The sequence below is a fragment of the Mesocricetus auratus genome, unplaced genomic scaffold (assembly GCF_017639785.1).
Source record: "Mesocricetus auratus isolate SY011 unplaced genomic scaffold, BCM_Maur_2.0 Super-Scaffold_4256, whole genome shotgun sequence".
Lineage (NCBI taxonomy): Eukaryota > Metazoa > Chordata > Mammalia > Rodentia > Cricetidae > Mesocricetus > Mesocricetus auratus.
This window is the reverse complement of record NW_024429182.1, coordinates 30,311,787-30,337,558: the sequence shown is the minus strand read 5'-3', so window position 1 is coordinate 30,337,558 and position 25,772 is coordinate 30,311,787. Positions and strand designations below refer to the sequence as shown.

At 43.5% G+C, this 25,772-nt stretch overlaps 1 protein-coding gene and 1 non-coding gene across 2 annotated transcripts in view; both read right to left on the bottom strand.

Moving 5' to 3' along the window:
* Gldc (glycine decarboxylase) overlaps nucleotides 1-25,772 on the bottom strand; it is an 84,382-nt gene that overhangs the window by 51,880 nt on the left and 6,730 nt on the right. The window contains exons 3-8 of the mRNA XM_040745699.1: nucleotides 13,498-13,633; nucleotides 6,960-7,124; nucleotides 3,567-3,644; nucleotides 2,699-2,846; nucleotides 2,182-2,378; nucleotides 355-451 (exon numbers count right to left, since the gene is read on the bottom strand). Coding sequence (XP_040601633.1) covers nucleotides 355-451; nucleotides 2,182-2,378; nucleotides 2,699-2,846; nucleotides 3,567-3,644; nucleotides 6,960-7,124; nucleotides 13,498-13,633 — 821 coding nt within the window. The remainder of the gene's footprint in view (nucleotides 1-354; nucleotides 452-2,181; nucleotides 2,379-2,698; nucleotides 2,847-3,566; nucleotides 3,645-6,959; nucleotides 7,125-13,497; nucleotides 13,634-25,772) is intronic.
* On the bottom strand, nucleotides 9,849-9,955 carry LOC121135556. Its single transcript, XR_005872657.1, has one exon. It is a non-coding gene; the product is annotated as a U6 spliceosomal RNA (small nuclear RNA).

Sequence of the window (25,772 nt, the reverse complement as noted above, 5' to 3'; positions counted from 1 at the left end):
TGCTCAGAGACCAGAAGACGGCTTTGGATCCACTGGAACTGGAGTTTCAGGCAGCTATGAGCCTCCCCAAATGGGGTCTAGGAACCTGACTTGGAGTTTCTAGAGGAACAGTAAGCATTCTTAACCACCGAGCCAATGCTGTACTTGGTACTGTTGTTAATAACGATGAAATGAATGTATAGGCAGTGTATGTGACACAGGATAGCAGTAAGATATAAGACCAGACTTCTCTGTCAATAAGATCTTCTATCTCTAGTGAACCACAAGGTCCAGCAGGTGGAGAATGAGTTAGGAAATGAGAGAATGAGTAAGATCCTGCCATCATGCTGCAGTCAGGTTGGATATGACACTTACCTGAGCTGTGCAGATGTTGCTGGTGGCTTTGTCTCTTCGAATGTGTTGTTCTCTGGTCTGAAGAGCAAGGCGATACACTTCTTTACCTGTGGCATCCCTGGATCAAGACAACACATCCAGTCAGCGCTGATAATATCAGCACCAGGATTGTCCTAGAGTTACTTGTTCTCGAAGCTGAAGGGAACTCAGTGAATTGATGTGGGTGCAAGTTCATAAAAACCAACTCCCAAATGTCCATTTTCTCAGTAGGACTATATACAGGTTGTTAATTTTAACTTTGAGGCACCAAGGCATATACAAGAAAGCCTGGAACAGTAAAAGGAAATTTCCCAGGAATTACTCTGCCTGCCAGGGTGATGGGACCAAGTAGTATACATCACCCAATCTCCATGACTGATAGAGGGGAAAGGATGATAAACCAAGAAAATGATTTCTCCACTGGAGATGTAAAGAGATTGAATGCTTACTAAGAAAACTTCCCTTCTTTAATATAATATAGAGAGATATAGATAGATGATAAATATACAGATAGATGACAGATACAGATAGATAGATAGATAGATAGATAGATAGATAGATAGATAGATATGAATGGATGGATGGATGGATGAATAGTTTTGGGGGACTATGATAAAACTGAGAAGAAGGAAGCACCATCAAAGGAAAGCCATCGAGACTCAAAAGCCACATGGCAGGAACCTCAAGATACTGATTGGATCACACTCAGTTTGTGCTTTCAATTCCTCTCTGCACTTGCTTTTGGTGTGTGTGTGTGTGTGTGTGTGTGTGTGTGTGTGTGTGTGTGTGTGTGTGTGTGTATAAAAGACAACCTGCATAAGTGAGTTCTTCCTTCCACAATGGGATACTTAAGAAACTGCTTAGACACAAAGCACTTAAACTGTGCAGGTCTCCCCAGGCTATCTATCAACCAAGATTGCCATACATGACTACACTCATGCCTTATAAAGGATGCACACACATTTTCATATTGTCTGAATTACAGTGTGCAGAAGTGCCAGCGCCCACCCAGATGGATTCCCTCTTCTTAATTTGTGTTGCACTTGTCTTTAACCTACTTGACATGGGTCAATTAAATTTAGAGAGAAATCAGAGGAAAAAAACAGGGAGGGGGGCAGGGCCTGGAGAGCTGACTCAGCTGTCAAGCACTTGCTGATCATTCTAGAAGACCTGATATGTTTGTTTCCTAGCACCCACACAAGAACTCACAACTGCCTATAGCTCCGTCCTCAGGGGACCTGATTGTGGCTGGAGGTTTCTTGTCCCACCCAGGCACCCTTTACCAGTCCCCACAGCCCACTGGTCCTCACAGCCACTTATTAAAAAGTCACTCTGAGCCTTAAAATTAATTACAATTGTTTGGCCGAAAGCTCAGGCATATTGCTGACTAGCTCTCACAATTAAATTAACCCGTATTTACTAATCTGTGTATCACCATATGACCTTGGCTCACCAGTAATGTTCTGGCATCTTACTTCTATGGTGGCTCTATGGTGACTCCCTGACTCTGTCTTCTTTCTCTCTGTAACTCTTTGAATTTCCCGACTAGCAATATTCTACCTGGCCATTGGTCAAAACAGCTTTATTAATCAATAAAAGCAACACATATACGCATCATACAGAAAGACATTCCACGTCATCAGATGCCTTCTTCTGGTCTCCTTGGACACTTAGGCACAAATCACATACACACACACACACACACACACACACACACACACACACACAAATGAAAGTGATTCTTTAATGAAAAGGAAAGAAAAAGAACAGGGAAGGTTATAATCACCATTAGGGGGTGTAAAACTTTACCTTGTCACCCCCACCATCCTTCCAGGCATCATCCTCACCAGGCTTTCCCTGACAGCAAAAAAGGCTGCGTGTGGTCCCCCATAGCCCAGTGGCACCCCAAATCTCTGGGAGTTGCCCAGGGCAATGTCCACTCCAAACTCTCCAGGTGGCTTCAAAATACACAGAGCTAAAAGGTCGGTGGCACAGCAGGTCAGGCTCTGGAGAGGAAATGGAGAAGAGATCAAGGCTATTACCGTCTGAGTGGTGAGGCCACAGGAGTTATCTCTACTGCAGGCATACTGGCGGGGAGGGTGCATTTCTGGGCATTCCTCTTGCTTGTGTATTCGCGCAACAAATAGTTACTGAATGCTACTGAGCACCAGAAATCAGTGAATGACATTAACAAAGAGGAAGGAGTAGGGCAAGAGAATTTCACCATCCCATGTGGTAATTGTAAAGAAATTAAAATACACCAAAAGGCAGACAGATACAAAAACTGGGACATACCTTCCTGGGCTTCAACAAGGGGCTTACCTACCCCAGTCTGATGGGCTCTTTCTACAAGTTCTGTGAAGTCCTCCACCTTCCCCTCAGTGTCTGGGTACTGGAACAGCACCCCACTGACATCTTTGCCACTGAAATCCATTTCATGGGGTAACTTCAGCTCGACAAGCACCCCCCTATATCTGTAAGCACAAGGGAAAATTTGTTTTCTTTATTAGTGTGTGTGTGATGTTTTTCTGAGTTCAGAAGCTCACATGCCCAGGCACAAGTGTAGAGGTCAGAGGGCAACAACTTTGGTGGGTAAGCTCTCTCTTTCTACCTCTAGGTGTTGTGTGGGTTCCTTAGAAACTACATTTGCATGAAGGACACACGAAACCATAACAGTTGTGTATGTGTGAGTTCTGTTTTTCCAAGAGTCCAAAACACTGCTGAAGTTACTTCATTCATTTTTTGTTTATGAATTTATCCATCATGAGTCAGGTCCTTCGCAGTGCCAGGGATTGAACCCAGGGCCTCACCCATCTGAGGTCAGTGCCCTACTACTGAGCTATAGCCCCACCGTCTGTCTGGGACAGGGTTATACTACATGGTTCATTATTGCCTCAGACTTGAAATCCTCCTGACTCAAGCTGATTTTAGTATTTTAAATTTTACCAAAAAAATAACAGAATAGCATGGTCACTACTACAGTACAAAGGCAGCTACACTCACTATGCATTTGCTCTTCAGAACAGACAAGGTACTTAGCAGAGACATCGATGGAGTGAATTAGGAGAAAGAGAAAACTCGGCAAACACCGTTAAAGCAAGTTCACCTCCCGTCAGACTGGAAGTGGGTTAGACGGACGAGGTGGAGGTCATATAATATTACCCTTAGCTTAAAACACAAATTAAATCAATTACTTGGCTCGAGTCTGGACAACGGCTATTGTCTGTGGGTGGCAGCGAGGATCAACAAAAAATTTCTTCCTCTTGTTGTATCTGTTGAAAAGAAAAAAACACATTCAAACGTGAACATTTGCAAAGGAGTTTCCAAATACCAGAGTTTTTTGTTTGTTTGTTTGTTTTCTTTTCTTTTTTCTTTGTTGAGACAGTCTTGGGTATCCCAGCCTGGCCTCTAACACTGTTAAACTTCTGATCCTCCTGCCTCCACAGTGCTGAGATGAGATCGAATGGGTAGTGCTGGGGGTTAATCCAGACACCTTCCCTGCACTAAAATCAGAGTTCCTAAGAAGAGTAAAGCAGTGAAGGAAAATCTAAGAATATCATAAAAGAACCGAGTGATTACTGACTGACGGTTCCTGGCGGCAATGCACTGAAATGTAACCCCGTTCTCACACAATTTAACAAATCAATTCAGTTAAAAAATCTATATCATGATAAAGGGGCAAATATTAGATATAAGAGGAAATTGAGATGACTACCCAAAAAAGTCTTCTAAAGTAATAAATCTTGGAGTTTTGTTGTCACATGGGGTACTTCAGCTTAGAGCCTCATTGGGTGAAATAAGAGAGGCTCTGCCTCAGTAGAGTGGAAGGAGAACTGACTTCCTAGCATCCTCAAGTGAGCGTGCGCACAGATGGCCTTCTAGCCTCAGCACACATGCACTCACTCAAGTGTACACACGCGTACACAAGAGCACACGCATGCACCCATACAAAAAGAAGAATTTAAGGAGGAGGAACACTTAAAGATTATCTAAGCCAAATGCCCTCACTGACACCAGGGGAAAGGACCGAGGTGGGGTGCACATGCACACCCGAAGACCTCCAGCTGAGCTGGGTGGGCTCTGAGGGGCTGTGCTGGGAGACTTCCCCTTTGGGTGGTTTCAGGAAACGAAACCACTGTGAATATATAACAATTCAGATACCAAATGCATATCTGGGGCATGGAGTGTATGCACTTGTGTGTCATGCTAGACTATTAATTTCCCAGTAGACACATAATGGTTTCTTTGTAGGCTTGAACTAGAAAATAGCCTGTTTTACTTTGAATTATATTCCACCCTGTTTGATGGATTTTTCTTCATTAAATACAGGTATTACTTTAGTAATTACCTATAATTTGCTTTTTGTTTTGTTTTGTTTGATACTATCTCAGCCTAGGCTAGCCTTGAACTCATAGCAAGCCTCCTACTGTGGCCTCCTGAGAGCTAGGATTATATATAGTGTATACAACTACATCAAGTTGGGGAGATTAAAAAACATACTTCCCACAGTTTGAATGAAAACAAATTGGAGAAAAATGTTAGTAGGGACTCAATGACTAGAGTCAACCCTAGTTTACAATGACTTCTAAAGGTGAAAAGCACACAGACTTAAACTCTTCAGGCTGCTTTACAAAACTAATCTAAATGCAGACCCAAGAAGAAAGGAGGGAAGAGGCAAGCATTTACAGAGGGAAACTATCCCATTACGGCAAAGCAGCTCATGCAAGTCATGCAGGGCAGAGAGGAAACCCTCAGTCCAAACAATTGAGTAAGCAAAGACTAAACACCTTCATTTCTGTGAGTGTGCAATAAAAGCCATCACTGGGGCTGGGATGTGGCTTAGTTGGTAGAGTGCTTGCCTAGCATGTATGAGACCCTGGGCTTGATCCTCAGTGTGACATAAACTGGGTGTGGTGGCACGTGTCTGTAACTCCATCACTTGGAATACGAAAACAAGAACATCAGAAGTTCAAGGTCATCCTCACTCTACAGTGAGTTCCAGGACAGCCTGGACTATGAGCTCCTGCCTGAAAAGATAAAAACAGTTTTAAGATTTAGAAGGAGGGAACAAAATTCTTAAAAATCAATAAAAAGCTGAGAACAGTACCCAAAAAGATATGTAAATGGCTAGTGTGTCCTTGATAACATCTCAAGGTTGTTCTATAAGTCAACTTTGGACTTATGCAAGGAAAGCAATGTTTTCCTATCAAGCAATTAGAAAGCTTAAAAAATATTGTAATGGACTTTTCTTATTAACATATACTATTATCTTTGATATATATAAATGTATGTGTGCACACGTGTGTGTGTGTGTGTGTGTGTGTGTGTGTGTGTGTGTGTGTGTGTGTGTAAAGAGAGAAGGGTAGAGAGAGAGAAAGGAAGAGAGAGTTGGTAAACCTCTTCATGCATGCAGCAGGAGAGTCTAAGACCAGGGCTTCTTAGACTTTTTCAACTCATATCTCATTTTGTCAGATAAATCTTTCCACAATAAAGGCATATATGTATATTAAATACACATCCAAATCAAACATTTACTGACAATAAAGCATAAAGAAATTTATTTTGAAACAACCCTGATATCTAGCTAGACAGACAGATGTCAACTGATAAAAAACAAAAGCAAATTTATCTATTTAATTAATTTTCTGTTGGGATACTTGGCCCAGCTGCTCAATCAAATCTGTACAATCTGCACATTAGTGAGGTAGACATGCTTATTTTTATTTAAAGAATTAAGTCTTGACTGAATATTTGATTATGAAAAATGTAGAGATGGCCTCTTGATATAGTACATACAATATGGCAGAAGTGCATTTAGAGCCACTCAAATTGTTTCAAATTCTGTCTTTACCAAGTCAACATCCATCTTACAATTTTTTTCTGACATTCGTCAGTAAATGAAACAGCACATTTTGAAATCAAGCATTCTAACACAGTGCAACCCAAAGGTATACTAATTTAGCATGTACATGCTGAGGAATTATAGCAGGAAAACATTAAGACTTTGTCTTTTGTAATGGAACTATCATGTTTCTATGAGAGCAGAAGACTTTATGCGTACAGTAAAAAACACTGTAGTTTAGTCTGTCATGGTGGCTCATACCCATAATCCTAAACTTGAGACTATAGGCAGGGGAATCAGGAGTTCAAGATCATCCCCAGCCTAGGGTGCCTGAGGTTTGACCAAAAACAAGCAAGCAAAAGCAAAAACTAAGCAAAAACAAAAACCCCACTCCTGTAACTCATAACATACAATACACGCAATAACCTTGAACCTTTGCTGAGATGTTCAGGTAGCATTTGTTGGTGGTGTGTGACATGAAGGTATGTGAGGTACAAAGTGTGCATGTGTCATGTGTATTGAGGACCAAGGCTGCAATGAAGTCAGATAATGCAAGCTCTGCCAGAACTACCTCAGATTCACTAGTGTTTTATTTTAATTTTGGTTGCCCCACATTCAGAAAAAAACTTTTACTGTTACCATTTTTTTTGTTGCAAACTCTGCATTTATCTGTGAAACACCACATGAGATGCTGGGGACTAGGAGATGCCTCGTCCTGGAGCGACTCCCCCCCTGAGCCTCTCACCTGTGGCACAGCTGCATCGCCTCTGCAGCCGCAGTCGCCTCATCCAGCAGGGAGGCGTTGGCCATGTCCAAACCTGTGATATCAGACACCATGGTCTGGAAGTTGAGTAAACTCTCCAACCTCCCCTGAGACACCTCTGGCTGATACGGAGTGTACTGGGTGACCCTGAGAGGGGAACAAAAGATCACGTTCAAACTGTGCCGCTCCTATCCGGAAAAGCGCATGGCATCCCTTTGTTTGCAAATTCAACGCCCAAATCTCCTGAGAATTACGTAACACATCGACCAGTAGGATTCTGAGATGACCAATTTGATTGGACTTAAAATCACTTAGAAAAATCAATAAAGTACACCTCTGAGTATGTCTGTGTGGAAGTTTCTAGAAGGGTTTTGCTGCGGTAGAAGACCCAGCTAGAACTTGGACAAAGTCTCACCCTGGATGTGGACAGCATCATCCAATAGGTTCGATTGGATTGAAAAAGAAGGCGGGGTCCTAGCTGCCAGGACACAACTGCTCTTTCCCCTCCTGATGATGACAGACTGACACCTGTGAGCATGGGCAGATGCTAGCTCAGCAGGTAAAGGTGTTTGCCATTAAGCCTGTCAGCCTGAGTTCAGTCCTTGACACCCAAATGGCAAGAGATAACTGACTTGGCGAGTATCCCTACCTCCTTCTGCATGCCCAGCACAGGTCCCAGGGAGCACAGCCCCCGACCCCAACACACTAAACAAACAAACAGATGAAACCCTGAGCCAAAACAAATCATCCACCCCTGACTTACTTATGCTGAGTATTTGGTCACAGCAATAAAAAGCCAATTAATGGCATATTTTCTTTGGGTTTTATGGGGAAGGACAGAACTGTCATAGATGTGATACTATCCTTTAGGCACAACCAGTACTTACTTTCCCTCTGCATGTTCTTTTTAGACTTACCTGCTTCATTTTACATGTCTGAATGCTTTGCCTGAATGTGTGTCTGAGCACTACATGTGTGTCTAGTGCCCATGGAGGTCAGAAGAGGTTATCAAATTCCTTGGAACTGGAGTTACAGATACTTGTGAACCACCACGTGGGTAATGGTACCCAAATCTGAGTCCTCGGCAGGAGCAACCAACATGTGCTCTTTAGCTCCTGACATTTTGTTTTACTATTTTTTAAACGCATGATCTTGCTATATAGCTCAGGCTACCTGTCACTCACTTGGTAGATCAGACTGACCTTAAATGGGGCTTGGCTCTCCTTCTTGGTCTCTCAAGTTCTAGGACTATAAGCATACACCACCAGGCCCAGCTCTCTAAATTATATTTTGTTACATCAATATTTTAATTATCTTACTGTATACATGTATTTCGTATGTGTTGTTTGAGGATGTGGAGGGCAGAGATTAATGTTGGGTGTCCTCCTCGGTTGTTATGCAGCATATCTTTTGAGACAGGAACGCTCACTGAAACTGGAGTTCATCAAGTCAGCTCGGCTCCATGAACTCTAGGGATCCACCTACTACCTCCGCACAGGGATTGATTGCTTTTACATGGGTGCCGGGGATCTGAACTCAGGTCCTCTGCAAACACTTGACAGAGCTATTTCCCCAGGGCATCTGCATGTGTTTTATTATAAGCTGCTCTCAAAGTCCATGCCTGCCTACCCACCTGCTGTCATAAGGGTCATAGACTCACCCTCTGAACTGTAAGGCCCCCAAATAAACTCTTCTATAAGTTGCCTTGGTCATGGTGTCTTATCCCAGCAATACTAAGACCCCAAACCGAAAGAGGTTTAAGTGATCTATTTATGACTTTTATATCCTTTTCTTTTTTTCTCCTGTCCTGGTAATTATGCACAGGCTTTGAAAGCATCATTAGGTTGGCTTTATTTAACATGGATTATCATTGAAGACAGTCTTAGCACACAGTACTACATCAGCACTTTGAAATAACTTTCTGAACCTTTTACTGCTGTAACTCTCTCTCTCTCTCTCTCTCTCCCCCTCTGTGTGTGTGTGTGTGTGTGTGTGTGTGTGTGTGTGTGTGTGTGTAAGTATGTGTGTGTGTGTGCAGCAGAGCACATTGTTACTTCAGTTAATTCCCTCAACAGCCTGGATTTGCAATTGTAAAGGCAAATTCTAACTGAGTGGTGACCTGTAATGAGTGACTCATATAATACAGTACACAGGGCAGGCAATTGAAAAGGAGCACGAGAGAAAGGAGGTCACACAAAAGCCTAGACAATGAGGCAGTGGTGATTTCCAGCCAGACAAGACCATCACACACAGTTTGCTATTATGAAGACAGATGAGACACTGTCCCTGCCATATGCTTAGACTGACTGCCCAACAGGATACTTTGATTGTATTCAGAGCAAATCATTTGAGATTTAGACAGGCAGTCAGACAGAAGAATATGTGCATATACCAGCTACCCCAAATGATGAACAGGAAAGACAGAATATATTTTCAGTAGAATATACTAGGAGAAAGAACTATTCCAAAAGAATTCAGCATGGTAATAAATGCGGTAGAAAAAGATGAGTAACAAGCTATGTAACTGTTAAAAGAGGAATGGGGAGTCAAATTAAACCACGTGCACACAATGCTTTAAGTCAGTGAAAACGATGCTATAAATATTCCTGACATGAGATGATGTTTTTAATATATTAGTTTTTAAAAGTAGAGTATTAACTCAAACAAATAAAATAAAAGACCCTAAAATGCAAAATATAAAATGTCTCATTTCTGTAAGTTTATAAAAGCAAGCAAATGAACCAAAAAGTAAACAGTGATTTTCCTACGGGTGATCTTTTTCGTTTCCCAACCTATCAGACCAACAACTTGAGCTTGTTATCGAACATTAACAAACGAGGTTTAGTCAAAAAGCCCAAAGCCCGTGTCATTTAAAATATGAAACACTTGGCCAATTTGTGTGTCATCTTTGCACAGGCACAATGCTAGTCTTGTCTGTGTAACTCCATTTTTGGTATATGTGCTGCAGAGGTGAGCACCAGGTGGTGACACTAAAACCATTATTAAATGTATTACTTCATGTCCCATGTCAAAGACATTTGCTACAATTTGTTAACCAACTTCTCTGTGTAGGAATTCTGGATTACCTCTTTGTTGTTGTTGTTGCATGCTAAGCATGTTCATTGGAATGGGTCAGAGAAGCAAGAGCATCCCAAATCCCCAAACTTCAAGATAACTCAGTGAGCATTTAGGTGTCCTTTGCAGCTTCTATTCCACACAATAACCACATTCACACTTGTAAGAAGCAGAACTGTAGTCTGTGTGAGGTCCTGTTGTTTTCTTCAGTTAACATTATCCCATGGACAAGTTTTCTTTCTGTTCGTTTGTTTTTTGTTTTTAGAAAGGGTCTCACTGTGTGGTTCTGGCTGGCCTGGAACTGTCTGCTGTGGACTAGGATAGTTTCCAAATCAAGAGATTAAATTCTCAGAGCTGAGATTAAAGACATACTCCACCACACCCAGCTACATCTAATTTTTTTTCTTCTGGTTTTTTGAGACAGGGTTTCTCTATGTAGCCCTGACTGTCCTGGAACTCACTCTGTAGGTGCAGGCTGGCCTTGAACTCAGAGATCCACCTGCCTTTGCCTACTGGGTGCTGGGATTAAAGGACTGCACCACCACCACTAAACCTAATTCTTTAAAAGAATCAAGACAGTTGTTATCTGGAACAAATACACAGGGGATAATGAGGATGGAAACATTGTCAAGATTAGCAACCAGCTACACATAGAAACATAAACACATACATAAGAAAATTTCTAAGTTAAAAAAAAGATCTATCAAAATGCCAAAATATGTTTTGTTTGTTTGCTTTTGGAGGATTTATTTGTTTTTTTGTTTGTTTGTTTTGATTTTTCAAGAGAGGGTTTCTCTGTGTAACTTTGGAACTTATCCTGGAACTCCATCTGTAGACCAGGCTGGCCTTGAACTCACAGAGATCCTCCTGCCTCTGCCTCCCAAGTGCTGGAATTAAAGGTGTGGCCAAAATATTCTTTTGATTAAAGACATGTGCAGTTCTACCTTACAGCTGTTGTTCTTGAACAACAGTGGACAACAGCTGCCTTTTCCATAACAAGTTCCAGACCAGCTAGAGCTAAATAATGAGATGCTGTAAAAACTAGGTGTGATGGCACATGCTGTAATTAATCACAGACATGGAGGGCCTTACTCTTCCTGGGGAATGGAGTGGGGACTGGGTGGGGGGCTAGGGAGAGGGAGTGGGCATGGAAGGGAGGGAGAGGGAGCTGGGACTGACATGGGAAGCAAGCTTGTTTCTAATTTAAATATATAATAAAAAAGTGGGAAAAAAAGATTTTAAAAGATGTCACCAAAGAGCTGTTGCCATATATACAGGAAACAAAAATGTGTTTAAAAACAATTGTCTGAGCTGGGCGGTGGTAGCACATGCCTTTAATCCAAGCACTCAGGAGACAGAGAGACAGGCAGATCTCTGTGAGTTAGAGGCCAACCTGGTCTTTTCTACAGAGCTACAGAGAAAGCTTGTCTTGAAAAACAAATACTAAAAACAAACAAAAAATTGTCTGCGGAAGTGCAAAAGTTGCTCAGTGGTCCCTCACGGTGACATGTGTGAGGATGAGCGTTCAATCTCAGGTACTAGGAAGAATTAAAAGAGGAAAAAATGGTAGTTGTGATCCATGGGTATGCCTTGAACTCACAGAGATTCACCTGCCTCTGCCTCTGCCTCTTGAGTGCTGGGATCAAAGGTATTCACCACCACCACCCAGCTTCATGGGTATGTCTTAATTGGCGTTAATTCAAATGTTTTGTTTTTCTAGACGCATTTTAATATACGTATTTTAAAAGTATCTCCATATCTAAGAAGGCTTATAGTTCTGAAATAGGTTACTTGGCAATATACTGGACATGATATTGACATTTATTCCAAAATAATCAATTTTCTCTATCATTTTGGTTATTACCTTCTTTTAGAATTGGGAAAAAGTAAGGGGCTTTCAGGAGGGTTCATAAACTCATATAATCTGACTGCCAAGATTATAAAAATCAGAAAGCCACAAGGAAAATGCAAATGTCATTACTCATTATTGATGTTATGGGCAATTGAGACTTTGGAATAGTGGACCACATGAGACAAACTCTAGACCCAGCATACAGTCTCTTTTGAGAGCCCAAATGTTTGTATTCTTTCTAGTCTATGTGACCCATTTATTTTCACCTCACGTCACCGGAATTTGTTGGCTCCATCGCTATGGAAACCATTCAGAAGTATAATGTGTCTCCCACCCATGTGCTCACAGCCCTGCCTATCAGCAGGGCAGGGTGCAGGATCCTAGGGTTCAGAGCAGCTTTTGGGTAATGCAAAACAGCAACATTTAAAATGCGCACAAGGCCAGAGACTGAAAAAAACAGAGCATTGTCTCCCTCTCAAAACACCGGCTGCCCCCACATTAATTAGCATACAGCCAGACAGAAATATGGCAGATATTTCTGTATGGTAACTAAGAGCAAAGGCCACAGGCAGAGCTCAGGCAGAGAGCGCTGCAACCCATTCATGGGCAGTAACAGGCTTTGATTTTTTAAGAGGGAAGAGAGAACAGCGGCTACTTGCTTTTGAAATCAACCTAAGAGTTTACCACACAAACTTTCACCAGAGCCACGGTGAAAAGGCCTCGGCAATACAAAAGCAAGCAAACCACATTCATGCGCCTCCGAGAAACTGAAACACTCGCTCTGTTGATGGGCCTGCTTTCCTGTTCTCTTATTAACAAGGAAATAGAATATATTGCAGTGCGACTCTCCACACAGGGTGGAGGGCAGGCATGAATGAGGGTGTGAGCAGACGGGGTTCCGGTAAACATGGGACAAAACCAGCAGGATGGCTCAGTGGGACAACCAGCTTTCTGGACAAACTTGATGACCTGAGTTCCATCCCCAGATCCCATGGTAGAAGAGAAGTGACTCCTGAGGTCGTCTTGCGACTAGGGGTGGGACTGAATTATCTGATTGGCAGGTTGAGATGGGAACAATGAGGTGGCCGAGCAAGAGCAGACCACAGACATACGTTCACTTTCTCAGGACAGTGCCGCCAATAGAGCTGATGTTGCCGTCTCCATTCTTCTGACTCTGTGTCACTTCACTGCTATTGGCGAGGGACCAAGAAATGTAGGGAGAAGAGGAACATGAGCATTGTTCTTTGAAAATCCTGGCAAAAGACAAAAGCCCAAGATTGTTTCCCAGGCTTCAATACTGAGTGACTAAGTTCAGACACAGTCTAATGTCTCGGGGTGTCACCAAAGAGGAATGAAGCCTTGTCCAAAAGCAGCACAGAGATTCAGATTGTTGCAGAAGAGATCATTGGCTCTGGACTTCATGGAAATGAAAGGGAAAAGAATCTGTGGTCAACACCCTGCAAGGAATTTCCTAGCTAGAGAGGCAGGTGGATTCCTGGAGCTTAGAGAGCAGCAGGGGGCAGGCATCAGTGTGAGATTTCTGAGACACAGGGAGCACAAGTCTAGTAGTCCTGTTCTCTAGGGATACATTACCATCCAGAATTCTCCAGTAAGTTCCGCAAAATGGTCTGGGGCACTGAGCAGTTATAATAGCCCATGCCAATATACGATCTCCAGATCTGGTTTTTGCTTGCAATGGCATGCAGAGTTTCCAGGATTTCATTCTCACCTGATTGTGGGAAAAAGAGACAGGTTACTAGAGAAAGTGTCCCTGCAGGGAACTCCACTTAACAGCTGAAAAACCTCGTATCAGAACAGCTACACAGGAAATACAGAGTCATTAAACTGTATATGGAAATCCGTGGGAGGATACCCCAAGGGCACTTGGTTTCTCGACTTTAGTCCCTTATCATTTTTCATCTGAGTACATGCACATTTATATATCTACACGTGTGTAAGTACACATGCTTACCCGTGAGGATGGAAGCTAGAGGCGGACGTTTTCCCTGATCACCCTCCTTTTGAGACAGTGTCTCCTTCTGGACCCAGAGCTCACAGATTCAGGTAGACCTCCTGGCTGCCAGCCCCAGGGATCTGCCTGTCTCAGCCTCCCCTGCTTTGTGTCATGCTTAGCCCTTATATGGGACCCTGTGACAAGCACTTCACCCACTGAGCCACGCCCAGACCCTCAGGATTCTTCTTAACTCTTCTTCGGTTCTCCCTTCTTCCTTCATTCAGTTCTCTGTCTCTCTGAGACATCTCATCGTGCAGTCTTCCCTGGCTTGGAACTATGTAGGCCATCCACCCACCACCCTGGCGCCTGGGATTAAAGGTATAGACCGTCACCCACAGCCTCTTTATTCAACTCTTTTGTTTTGCTTTTTGAGACAGGGTCTCTCTGTGTAGCTCTGGCTGTCGTGGATTCACTCTGCAGAGTAGGCTGTCAGAGAGATCCACCTACGTCTGCCTCCAGAGTGCTGAGTTTCCAGGCGTGTACCCCACCAACTGGCTGTATTCAACTCTTTAACAGTTAACTAATTCCATGTTTCTTCTGCCTCTTTTTAATTTCTACTCTGTTTCCTCTAAACAAAGTGTCTTCTCACAGTGATGTTCTATTTCTTCTGTTATAAACTTTATCATTTTATTGTATGTTTGTGTGTGTACGTATGTGTGCATGCATGCATGGATGTATAAAGGTACTCTCAGGAGCCGGAAGAAGCTGTTTGACGCGGGCAGTTGTGAGCTGCCCATTGTGGGTGCAGGGAATCACACTCAGGGCTCCTAACTACTGCGTCACCTCTCTTGCTCCTTCTCTGCCCCCACTTCTTTTTTCAGTGTCTTACAGTCTTCTGGAAGCAGGCAAGGTCATAGCCTTACATAATACATAGCTTAAATTTTGTTTATGATTGTTCTACTGAACTGAGTATTTCTCTCTGTCGTTTGAAGTGCTATTAAAAACAACAACAACAAAACCTAGTTAGTACCCCAAAACATAAAATAACAATCATAATGAAAACCTCACATGAACTCTCAACTGGTGTTCCCATAGAGGGGCCTCGTTAGCAAGGGATTATAAAATTCTTGAGTGCAGGATACCCAATCACTTCCCAAATAATCTTCTTAGGGGTAGAGTGATTGATTCAAGAGCCCAGTGGGAGAGGAGATTAATTAGCAGTGCCTGGCAGGCCAGTCCTGCTTCAATTAAGATCCTGTGTAAGACAGACAGGTCCCACATTGTGCCGTCTGGACAAAGGTCCGGCTCTCAAATGAGAGCAGTCCAAAAGGATTTGCTGGCCAAATCAGGAGTTTCGCTCTTAGATGCTACAGATTATTTTCTATTGGGAGAATATGACTATATTATGGGAAGATCATTGTATATAAGGAGAAGATTCAGGTCACCAGGAAACATGGGTAGAAGTTAGCCACAGACCAGGAGGGAGATGGATGAGAGGAGTACTGTCAGTGGAACTGTGTCTCCTAAAACAATAAACCAAAATCATCATCTTGGTATCTTTGAATGTAACCTTGCTTGGAAATTGATACTTCACAGACATAATCAAATTAAAACAAGGTCTTACTGGATCAGGGTCATCTTCCATCCCATAACCAGTGTTCTTACAAGAACATGGCAATTTGGGCACATTTGACATTCACTCAGAGAGAATGCCATTTTACATAGGACAACAGTCATACATCGGTAAGCCAAGGAATTGCAGCAATGACTAGAAGCTAGAGAGAGGAATGGAAGAGACCCTTCCTCAGAGTGCCAACACGGAGCCAACCTGACAACACCTTGCATTTGAACTCAGCCTAAGAGAGAACAAATTCCTTTTGCTTGAGCCGTCCAGATAACAGTGCGACTTTCAGCAGCCTTAGCGAAACAACAAAGACATCTTATCAGATATTTTCTAGAAAGGCTGTGGAACAGATGGGCCCTTCTGGGCTCTTAAACCACAGTCACAGACCAGGGTGGTCTCCAGGTCTTCTCCAGACAAAAAAAATTTCCATACATTATGAAGTTTCTACCACCCAAAGTAACCAGTCCAAATACTTTAAAAGATGTTTATCTACTGGTACTATCTATGGTTGGTACTATGTTTCTGTCTGTATTAAAAACTAAAAGCCAGGCAGCACACACTTGGGGAGGCTAAGGCAAGAGGATCAGACTTTGAAGTCAACCTAGGTAGCACAGGGAGACACTGTTATCAAAAGAAAAGAAAACTGAAACCAAGAAAATTGAAGTAATGCAGAGGTGCAGTGCTTTCCCACACCACCAAGGAGACTTGGGCAAATGCCCTAGTCAATTACTCAGCTCAAAGATCTGCCCCGAGTCCAGCATAGTAGCACATACCTTTATTCTCAGCACTCTGGAGGCAGAGGCAGGAGGACCGCTGAGTTTGAGGCCAGCCTGGTCTACATAACAAATTGTAGGATAACCAAGGCTACCTAAGCGACCCTGTCTCAAGACAAAGAAGCAAACAAAAAGATCTGCCCTGCATATTGCTCTTTCATCCTCACAGCCTAATGCTGGGGAGGCAGGAGAACCTTGAAGTCATGCTTCACAGATAGCTGAAATGGGCGGGATAAGCAGTTCTGTTCTAGCTGACTCCAGGCCTGGCAAGAATAATATAATGTTATTGACTTGCTTAGAAATAAGATTGACAAGGTGGCTCAGTGGGTAAGATGCTTCTCACACAAGCCTGAAGACCTGAGTTCGATTCCTAGATTCCACAGCAGAAGGATGGGACTGATCTGTGGGAAGGTGTCCTTTGACCACCACACATGTGCCATGCATAGCACGCGTGCACTTTCACTCACAGACGCGATGCTGGCCAAGTGATTCCCTCTTGGTTCTTTTGTTTGTTTTGTTTTTCCTGTGATGAATTAGTTTTTGACACACCATCAAAGAACTGGGGAGGCCCTTCCCCCATATTTTAGTTTTCTCTGTTGAGTCTTGAAAGAACTAGAGCAGAAATAATTGCAACAAATAATGTTTCAAATTTGACAAGTGTGGTTCCAACTTCAGGAAAATCTCTAGGTTTTGACATTTACTCATACTACCAATACAATTCATTCAGTACATAGGACTGCTTACTATGCAGAAAAGGGGTGATCTGTGGAAACGCATGAGCCTCACAGACAGGGAAGTGGGTACCATGCCAGGATCCACAATTATGGACCCACCTTTGTCATTAATTCAAATTATCTGAAAAATGCGTGCTCTCTTTCTCTCTTTCTCTCTGTCTCTCTCTCCCTCTCTCTCTCTGTGTGTATGTGTGTGTGTGTGTGTGTGTGTGTGTGTAAGTGCCTGCCACAATTCATATGTGGAGGTTTGAGGACATCTTCAAGAACTCAGCCCTCCTTTCTTTTTTTTTTTTTAAAGACTTATTTATTACATATACAGTGTTCTGCCTCCATTCCAGGAGAGGGCACCAGATTGAATTGTAGATGGTTGTGAGCCACCATGTGGTTGCTGGGAATTGAACTCAAGACCTCTGGAAGAGCAGTCAGTGCTCTTAACCTCTGAGCCACCTCTCCAGCCCCCAGCCCTCCTTTCTTGAGAGCAAACGCAGGTCTCCAGATTTACACAGCAAGCGCCCTTACTCATTAGGCCATCTTGCTGCCCCCTCAAAAATGTGCTTTTAAAACTCAAATTCAAAGATTCAGAAGCAGGTCAGAAGCAGGACAGGAGGTCCAGAGCTCAGTGTTAAAATCCAAGAAGACTGTTGAACTATACTCAACCCATTGACCTCTTCCCCTGGACAGTAGATATGGTTGGTCACTACCGATCACTGCCGGTCACTACCGGTCACTACCGGTCATTGCCAGTCTGTTTCCTTCAACAGAAAGCTACTGCCATTCCTGGTAGAAGTTCCACTGTGCTGTGTGGATTCTTGCCATCAGACCAGCAGTAGTTTCATTTTTATTCTTTTGTTTTTTTAACTTTCATTTTCATAAGGTTTCATTTTCGAGTCCTATAAAGATGTCTGCTCTGTGTGTGCTCTTTCCCAATGATACAAAAGACAGCTTCTACTATAGATCTCTGCAATGGAGGACCCTCCCAAGGAGCAGTAAGATAGGTGGCCCAGCTTCCCAAAGGAGAGTAGTCTAGGAACCCTGGAGGAAGATATCATCTATTATCCCACTCCCTATAAGAAGTCCAACAAGACCTGACTCTCAAGACCAGTTAAGACTAAATCCAGTGACGATCTTACAGGGGATAAATGCTGGGACTGTCTGTTCACTTGACATAGAAACTAAGATGGTACCTAACACTTAAAAGGGGCAGAGACCTGAATGTGAAGAAACCCATAAAATGTTTGTGTTTTTATTTATTTTATTTGTTTGTTTATTTATTTTTGGTTTCTCACGGCAGGGTCTCTTTGTAGATTTGGAGCCTGTCCTGGGACTCACTCTATATAGTGAGAGCATCATAAAACCAACATAAACATTGTAAAAAATCTCAAGTGGGAAAGCATGAACACTTCCAAGGGAGATGCTGACATTTCTAGAAACCCTGGACTCTTAACTAGAAGAGCAAAGGAGCCCCAATCAAACCTTTAATACTTCATGATGTGACGGGAAACCCTGAACTCCAGCTGACAGAGTCTAGTTCTCATCTGTCTTCTGTATCCTCACACCTAACTACAGGAAAAGCCAATTTTATCAAGTTCATGTTGGTTCTGCTCCTACCTAGCTAGGGTCAATAGGAATTCTTCCCTATGGGAACTTAGAGTAGCCTGATCTTTTACTTTCTGTTGAAAATAAAGGGAGGAAATAGCAAGAGTTACGGCCTACCCATCAAGACACCTACCACAGCTAGTATGGTAAGTTAGCCGTGGTGTGGTCTGTGATTGTTAGCTCTCTGAAGGCAGAGGCAGGGGGTTCTTAACTTTGAGGCTAACATAGGCTATAGGGCAAGACCCTGTCTTTAAAAAGCAAAGGACCGAGGCTGTCGTTCAGTAGTCAAGAAATGCACAGGCCCTGGGTTCTATCCCAGCACAGGGTATCAGTAACTTGACACAGTCCTGATTCCTCTAGGAAGAAGCATTAATGAAGCATACACTAACACACCGCTCTCTGCCCTTGACTGTTGATATAACATGGTTGGGTTTCCTCACATTCCTGCTGCCTTCACTTCTGCACAAGGATGGACTGGGAACCTAGAATTTCGAGCCAAACATAATCCCTTCACCCATTAAGTGATTTGGTTAGACTAATTATCACAGCGACTGGAAACTAAACGAAAACAGTCAGTTCTTGGTCACGCTTCCGAAAGTGTGACTGCAGTGAGGAGCTGTTCCCATTCACTCATCCATTACCTATCATAACTGAGCTCCCCAGCTAGAAGCCAGGACATTGCTATGATAAAATCAAAGACCTCGGGCTTCCTCACCCACACATAAGGAAAACCCTTCTCCGAACACAGGGCTTAGTGAATGGATAGCTTCAAATGTTTGATCACTGGCTGTTATTTCTCATACCCATTCAGAAAAATGTCACTCGAGTACATATGAAGGAGAGGCAGCCCAGTGTATTCAGAAGCCCAGCTTTAGCTGTCAACTTGGCATGCTCACATAGCAAAAGAAGGAAAGAAAATGAGAGAAAGTTCATAGAGATATATAGGCCGCGTACGGACCAGTTGAGATGGAGCTGAGCAGAAACATGTTTCCAGGTCTAAGCTTTGGTCCATAATCAAATCGAAATATAATTTCCATAAAGAACAGAGTGCCCGTCATTGTCACTTCTCAAGATCCCTGGAAAGTGCCTCCGTTTCTGCAGAAAATAGGAAATCTCTGATCCCAAAGTGGCAGCTTTGGCCTCCTACCTAGTAAGAGAAGCCCACACACAAGAGATTGTACCACCCAATCCCTGGGAAGCTCATCCCCAGGAAGCTGTGGACAAAGGAAGGACAAAGACCAGATAGATCCCTGCTCTCACCCCAGAGCCCAGCTCAAGAGGGCGCACCTTCCTCCTGCTTTTCCTCCCAACTTAACACGATGGTCCTGCTCCTAGGCACAGTAATTCATTCCTAGGCACTGACTCTTGAGTGGGGGACAACCAAGATAACCAAGAGAGAAACGAGACAGAATGAGGAAGGTGACATCTATTAAAAGCCATGAGGAGGTCAGGCACTGTGCTTCGTGCCATTAGTCCTAGCACTTGGGAGATGACAGGAGAATTGCCATGAGTTCAAGGCCAGCTTGGGCTACACAGTGAGTCAGAGGCCAGACTGAGCTGCACAGTGAGATCCTGTCTCACGAAAAAACACAAAACCACTTGGAGACAAGCTGTCGTTTTCATTAGCCTGCAGCCCTGCAGGGCTGCTGGACCGTGTGCACTCCCAACCGTGTGGGAGCTTAAGCAATCTTTCTCACGTACAAGCAGCAAGGTTTTTTTAAACTTGTGGAATAAACACCTGCTTCTGACCTGTTTACGCCTCTGCTTCAGATCATTGCATAATGCCATGGTTCTGATGGCCAGAGGACAGAGTTCAGTGCCCTCTGGGCGCTGCTTCCTAAAGGCTCCAGGTGAGGACTGCAGTGTCTTCTTAGAATTCAGAGTATGCCTTCTTCCTCCTTATGTAATCCCACATGAGAAAGACTTCCTGATAGGAGCTTCCTCACTTTGTATTCCTAAAATATCCAGAACTTTGCACAAAATGATTTTTTTCTTTTTACTTTGAGAGAGGTTCTCACTACAGAGCTCTCTGGCTGACCTGCAACCCTTGCTAAATAGACCAGGCTGACTTCAAATTCAGAAATCTGCTTGCTTCTGCCTCCTAGTGCTGCGATTAAAGTGTGTGCCACCACACCTGGTTCAAAGAAACATTTATAACAGCGTAGGTCTTATACACTTATTCCATTGCTATGGCTGTTGAGATTTTTCAGATAAATGTCTCTGTACAAAAAATGCTGCTCCCTGGTGGTCTAGTGGTTAGGATTTGGTGCTCTCACCTGGGTTTGATTTCTGGTTAGGGAAGCACTCTCTTCTTGCTGGGCAGTGGTGGCACACGCCTTAAATCCCAGCACTGGGGAGGCAGAGGCAAGCAGATCTCTGTGAGTTCAAGACCAGCCTCCAAAGCCACATAGAAACTCTGTCTCAAAAAAACAAAACAAAAACAAAAACAAAAAGAAATGCCCTGAAATGGACAGTTGGGCTATGTGAGTCAAGATGTGTGTTGTTGCCTAAACACATGCCCACCTAAACACACACTATTCATATAACCCATAACAAAGCCCTATTTTGGGGGGTCATAATCATATAAGAAGATGTATTCATGCTTTGCTTTGTCCCTGTAATCTGAAGATGAAATTCCTGTGGTCCTATACACTGCTTAGATCATGATCAAGCGCTCTTTCTCTTTGTGTGTGTGTGACTAAACTTAATGTCCTTATTTATGCTAAGCAAACATTTCTACCCTGTGAATGTCTAAACTTTTTATCATTCATATTTTAAAAGAATAAATAAATAAGTGTGGCAATGCATGCCTATAATCCCAGCACTTAAGAAGCAGAGCCAGAAAGACTGCCCTGGTTTCAAGGTCAACCTGAACTAACTAGAGTGAGATCCTAGGAAATAAAACAATAGGGCTGGTAAGACGGCTCAGCCAGTAAAGGTGCTTGCTGCCAAGTCTGATAGCATGCTCGAGTTCAATCCCTGGGACCCGTATAGTGGAAGGAGAGAACCAATATCCCATCTAACCCTGCAAACTGTCCTTGGACCTCTGCACATATTCTCACATACACACAAAGTACATAAATAGAAAAGTGTAATAACAATATCAGATACACATGCCCCTGCTCACACTGATTGGAGGTCTCTGAGATGATTCACGGAAAGTTGGTAGAGTCAAGTATCACTTTCCCTTGAAAACCTTGTGCTTCTGCGTTCTGGACAATGAGCTTACAGCTTACATGGTTTATGACAAAGACTGAGGATGTGGTAGTCTTTGGGAAGTAGACCGATGCAGAGCTCCATGAGTGACACCGTTTCCCAGGCAGCCCAGCCAGCAGCCTCTGAGCAAAGAAGACAGAGGCAGTGTCCCCGTCTCCCTCTCATTGTCACCTCCCTACACTCGGGAAGACACTAAGAAAGGCTCCAAGGGAACCATCACGCTGAAGACCAGCGCACTTATATTTGAGTTTCCCCAGACAATGTCACCGGTTTGAGAAAGGCCTTTCTTTGCCACAGGTTGAAGGGGAAAACTGGGACAGACTATAAGAGTGGAGATTGCCTTAGCAGATTTTTCTTGCCAGCATGCATATCCCTGGTTCCAAAGCTGTGTGGAAACCATGGGGGGGGGGGCAGGTATAAACACAATAAATGTTTCCTGAGTGATAGTGTATATTGTGATTTTCTGAGTAAAAGTCAGAATGAATATTTAAATTCTGCTTAAAAACTTAGCCCTGTTTTCATCTCACCCAGTCATTTATAACACCCTTTTTATCTTACCCATAACCACATGGCTTAAGCCTGCACACACACCTGTCCGTGTATCTGTTGGTGTCAAGTTTCCTCCCTGAACAGTGGAGGGTTTCATGACCAAAGTCTGTTCAATCATGGAATTTTTTTCACTACAGGAAGCCAAACCACACCAGATTCTCTGGCCTCTGTAGAGTAAAAACCCAAACGGAAGGACCTTAACTATTTCTTGTTACATGGATAAAAATACCCTACATTTTAAAGGCTGCCTTAAGGGAGAATGAGTACATCTGGCCCACAATTCCAGTGCAGTCACTGTGGGGAAGTCAAGGCAGCAGGAACTTGAGGCATTCGCTCTTCTCAAGTTAACAGCCAACAACAGAGAGCCATTAAAGGAAAGCCTGCATGCATTGCTCTGATCATCACTCCTGCTCTTAAACAACACAGGATGCCCTGCCTAGGGAATGGGGCCTCCAATCATGGTGGGTCTTCCTACTTCCTGTTAATGTAATTAAGGTGATCTCTGCCCTAAATGTGCCCACAGGGCCTATTCTACCCTCTTAGACATTCCTTTCTGAGGTGAGTGTAGACAATGCCAAATTGACAACAAGAAAAAAAAAATCACACGGTTTTTCCTATGTGGCCAGGTAGCAGAAGCAATACACAAGCTGTCCTCCTCTTACCCTACTCCAACTCCCCTTTTCCTCATCTGGTCAGACTCGTCCATTAGCAAACCACCTGACTCCTCACACCACCACCACCTGTGTCTCTGGGTGTCTGATGGCTTCTTCCTTCACATCTGCAAATGACAGAGTCTTTTGCAGTGGGCCCTGCTCAGTTGAAAGACACAAGGCTTCAAGATCAACACAACAGCAGCCGCAGTGGTGGAGAGGAGATGAAGGAACTCATATCTGTTATTTTCTTGCTCAAAATCAAATCTCTCCTTTCTCAGAGAGCCTCCATCATGGCCTTTCTTTGTTTTTTTAAGCAAACAGAGAAACATTGTGTCTCATAATATTTATCTAGAACACCAAATGATGTATGTATTCAGCCAGGCCAGATGTAAGGTTGAAATGAGAATCTGGAGTGTTTGTTTTTCCTCCTTTCTGCCCCCTGGGCACACTGTTATGCCCTGCAGAGCAATAGCACAAGGGGAAGTGTATGTTCTAAGAGCTCAACTCAAACAACTTACTCTGCCTGAGGGAAAGGCAAATGGTAAGCTTTTACAGATCAAAGGAACGGTCTATGGGGAGATCTGTGGTTTAATTTATAATCTCACCAAGTAATGAATTGTAATCTCTTCGCAGGCAGGCATGTGAATCTGTGCTGCAATGAAAATCACCTAAGGCCTCCCATACGGGTAGTTCCACACACCTAATAACTTACCTATTACAGAATCCGTAGTAGGCTGCTATGAAAACTGTTTTCATATGTGGTTAACTATATTCCTACCAGTAAAAGATTTTGAAAAACAATGGAAACGACACTATTGGTAAAGTTCTAGCATTGCCTCTGATAACTTTAGGTTTTCAGAGATTTCATTTTGTCATAGTTTAATCAGCATGGGGAATCCTTACTAAAACTTACAAACTCAGTTTGTACTATAAAAATACCCGGGGATTAATAAGTGAGACAGGCCTGTGCAGTGAAAATGAGATCTAAGGGGCTAGAGATGGCTCAGTGGTTTTGAGGGCTTTACGGCTCTTGCAGAGAATGAGAGATCAATTTCTAGCACCCATACTGGGCAGCTCTGGTTCCAGGGAATCCAACACCTTCTTCTGACCTCTAAGTGCACACACAAGCACATATGTACACACACACACACACACACACACACACACAGTTGGTGGTTTGTTTGGTTTTTTTGGGGGGACAGGAACCCACTGTGTAGACTATTCTGGCTTCGAACTCACTGAGATCCACCTGCCTCTGCCTCCCAAGTGCTGGGATTATTAAAGGCATGAGCCACTATGCCTGACCATAACTTCAGGTAAATCTTAAAAAGAGATCTAAGTCTTCATCGGTCATAGAACATGTGTGAAGCAAGGCATGCAGCTACTGGGCAGGCGGTTTACCAAAGACTCACAAAGTCAGAAGACAGATCCTGAAAGCGGGGCACAACCTTGAGACCTAGCCCTTGCACTGGAGCCCCTGATTGCGAACCAGTGAGCTGCTGTGTCTTTGACCCGTTTCATGAAGTTGGTCATTGAAACTCTAGGTGCAAGGCACATGAGATGAGCCTTTCCATGTCTCTCTCGACCCAGTGACCCGAGCTGACTGGTAGACCTTGAAGTATTTGGCACTTGATGCCAGTCCTCGACCTCATTTGTACTCAATGTTTGGTTCTTGTTCTGGGATCATTAAATGATGCCTGGCAGAGTCAATGCCATTTGACCTCATCAGGCTCTCTGTGAGGGGTGACCTCATTTTTACCACCTAGACAGACATGCTGACTCGTTTGAAACTCCACTTTTGCCTCATTCAGCCTTATTCTTCCTGCTTACCAAGCAAAGAAGCCCAAACAGGCATCTCCCCAACTCCTACCACCCTAATGGACATTCTTCCTTCTTGGACCTAAGAGAGGTCCAGTATTAAACACAGGGACCATAGAAATCATCGAGAATCATCTTCCTGACCCTGGTGATACTGCTCTGTCTACTTTGCACATTCTGCCTTTCCTCTCCTCGTTTCATAGGGGAAATCATTTATTCCCATGAAGTCATTGAAGACTCAAGTCTATGACATCACCTCACATCTTGCTCGTGAGCTCTCTCTGCTTTTCAATGCCTACCTCTTCCAGATTTGTACAGCCATCTAAGAGTCTCTTAGTTCAGTATCCTATCACCTCTGTTCCTTTCCACCAGGGTCAGACACGCAGCAGCCTGAGGGTTCCTGTCATCATCCCCTGCTTCTACCTTCTTGTATACTACGTCATTCCAAGTCTGCTTCCGGGTAAAGCTGAACCATCTCATAGTTAACATACACCATGTAATCTTTTTGGATCTGAATCCTCCAGAGTAGTATCTTATTCCTTGTTTTCTGTGGGGACACCAGACCTTGAACAGAGACCCACTTCCCCTTCGGCCTGGAAGTAGGCAGCTGGAAGACAATGTTTACTGAAAACATGTTTACTGAAAACAATTCTGTGCCATAAAGCTCTTGGTAGGGCTCTGATAAGGGCTCGCTCACTGAAACACCATGACTTTGATCCCCCCTACGGCTAGATGCTTCTTCCTGCTCCCTGCTGTTTCTCCCTGATTCTGGTACCCGGAGATTTATTAACGACCAGCCAGGAGGGTGAAAAGTATGTGAGAGCTGTGAGAGGTGTGTGAGAGCTCGGTTGGAGAATTGTGTGTGTATGGATGGCAGAAGTCTTTAAAAAGGGAAGCGTTTTTTCTTGGGGAGTTCTCCTAAGCCGACTTGGGGAGCATAAAGTTTTCTTA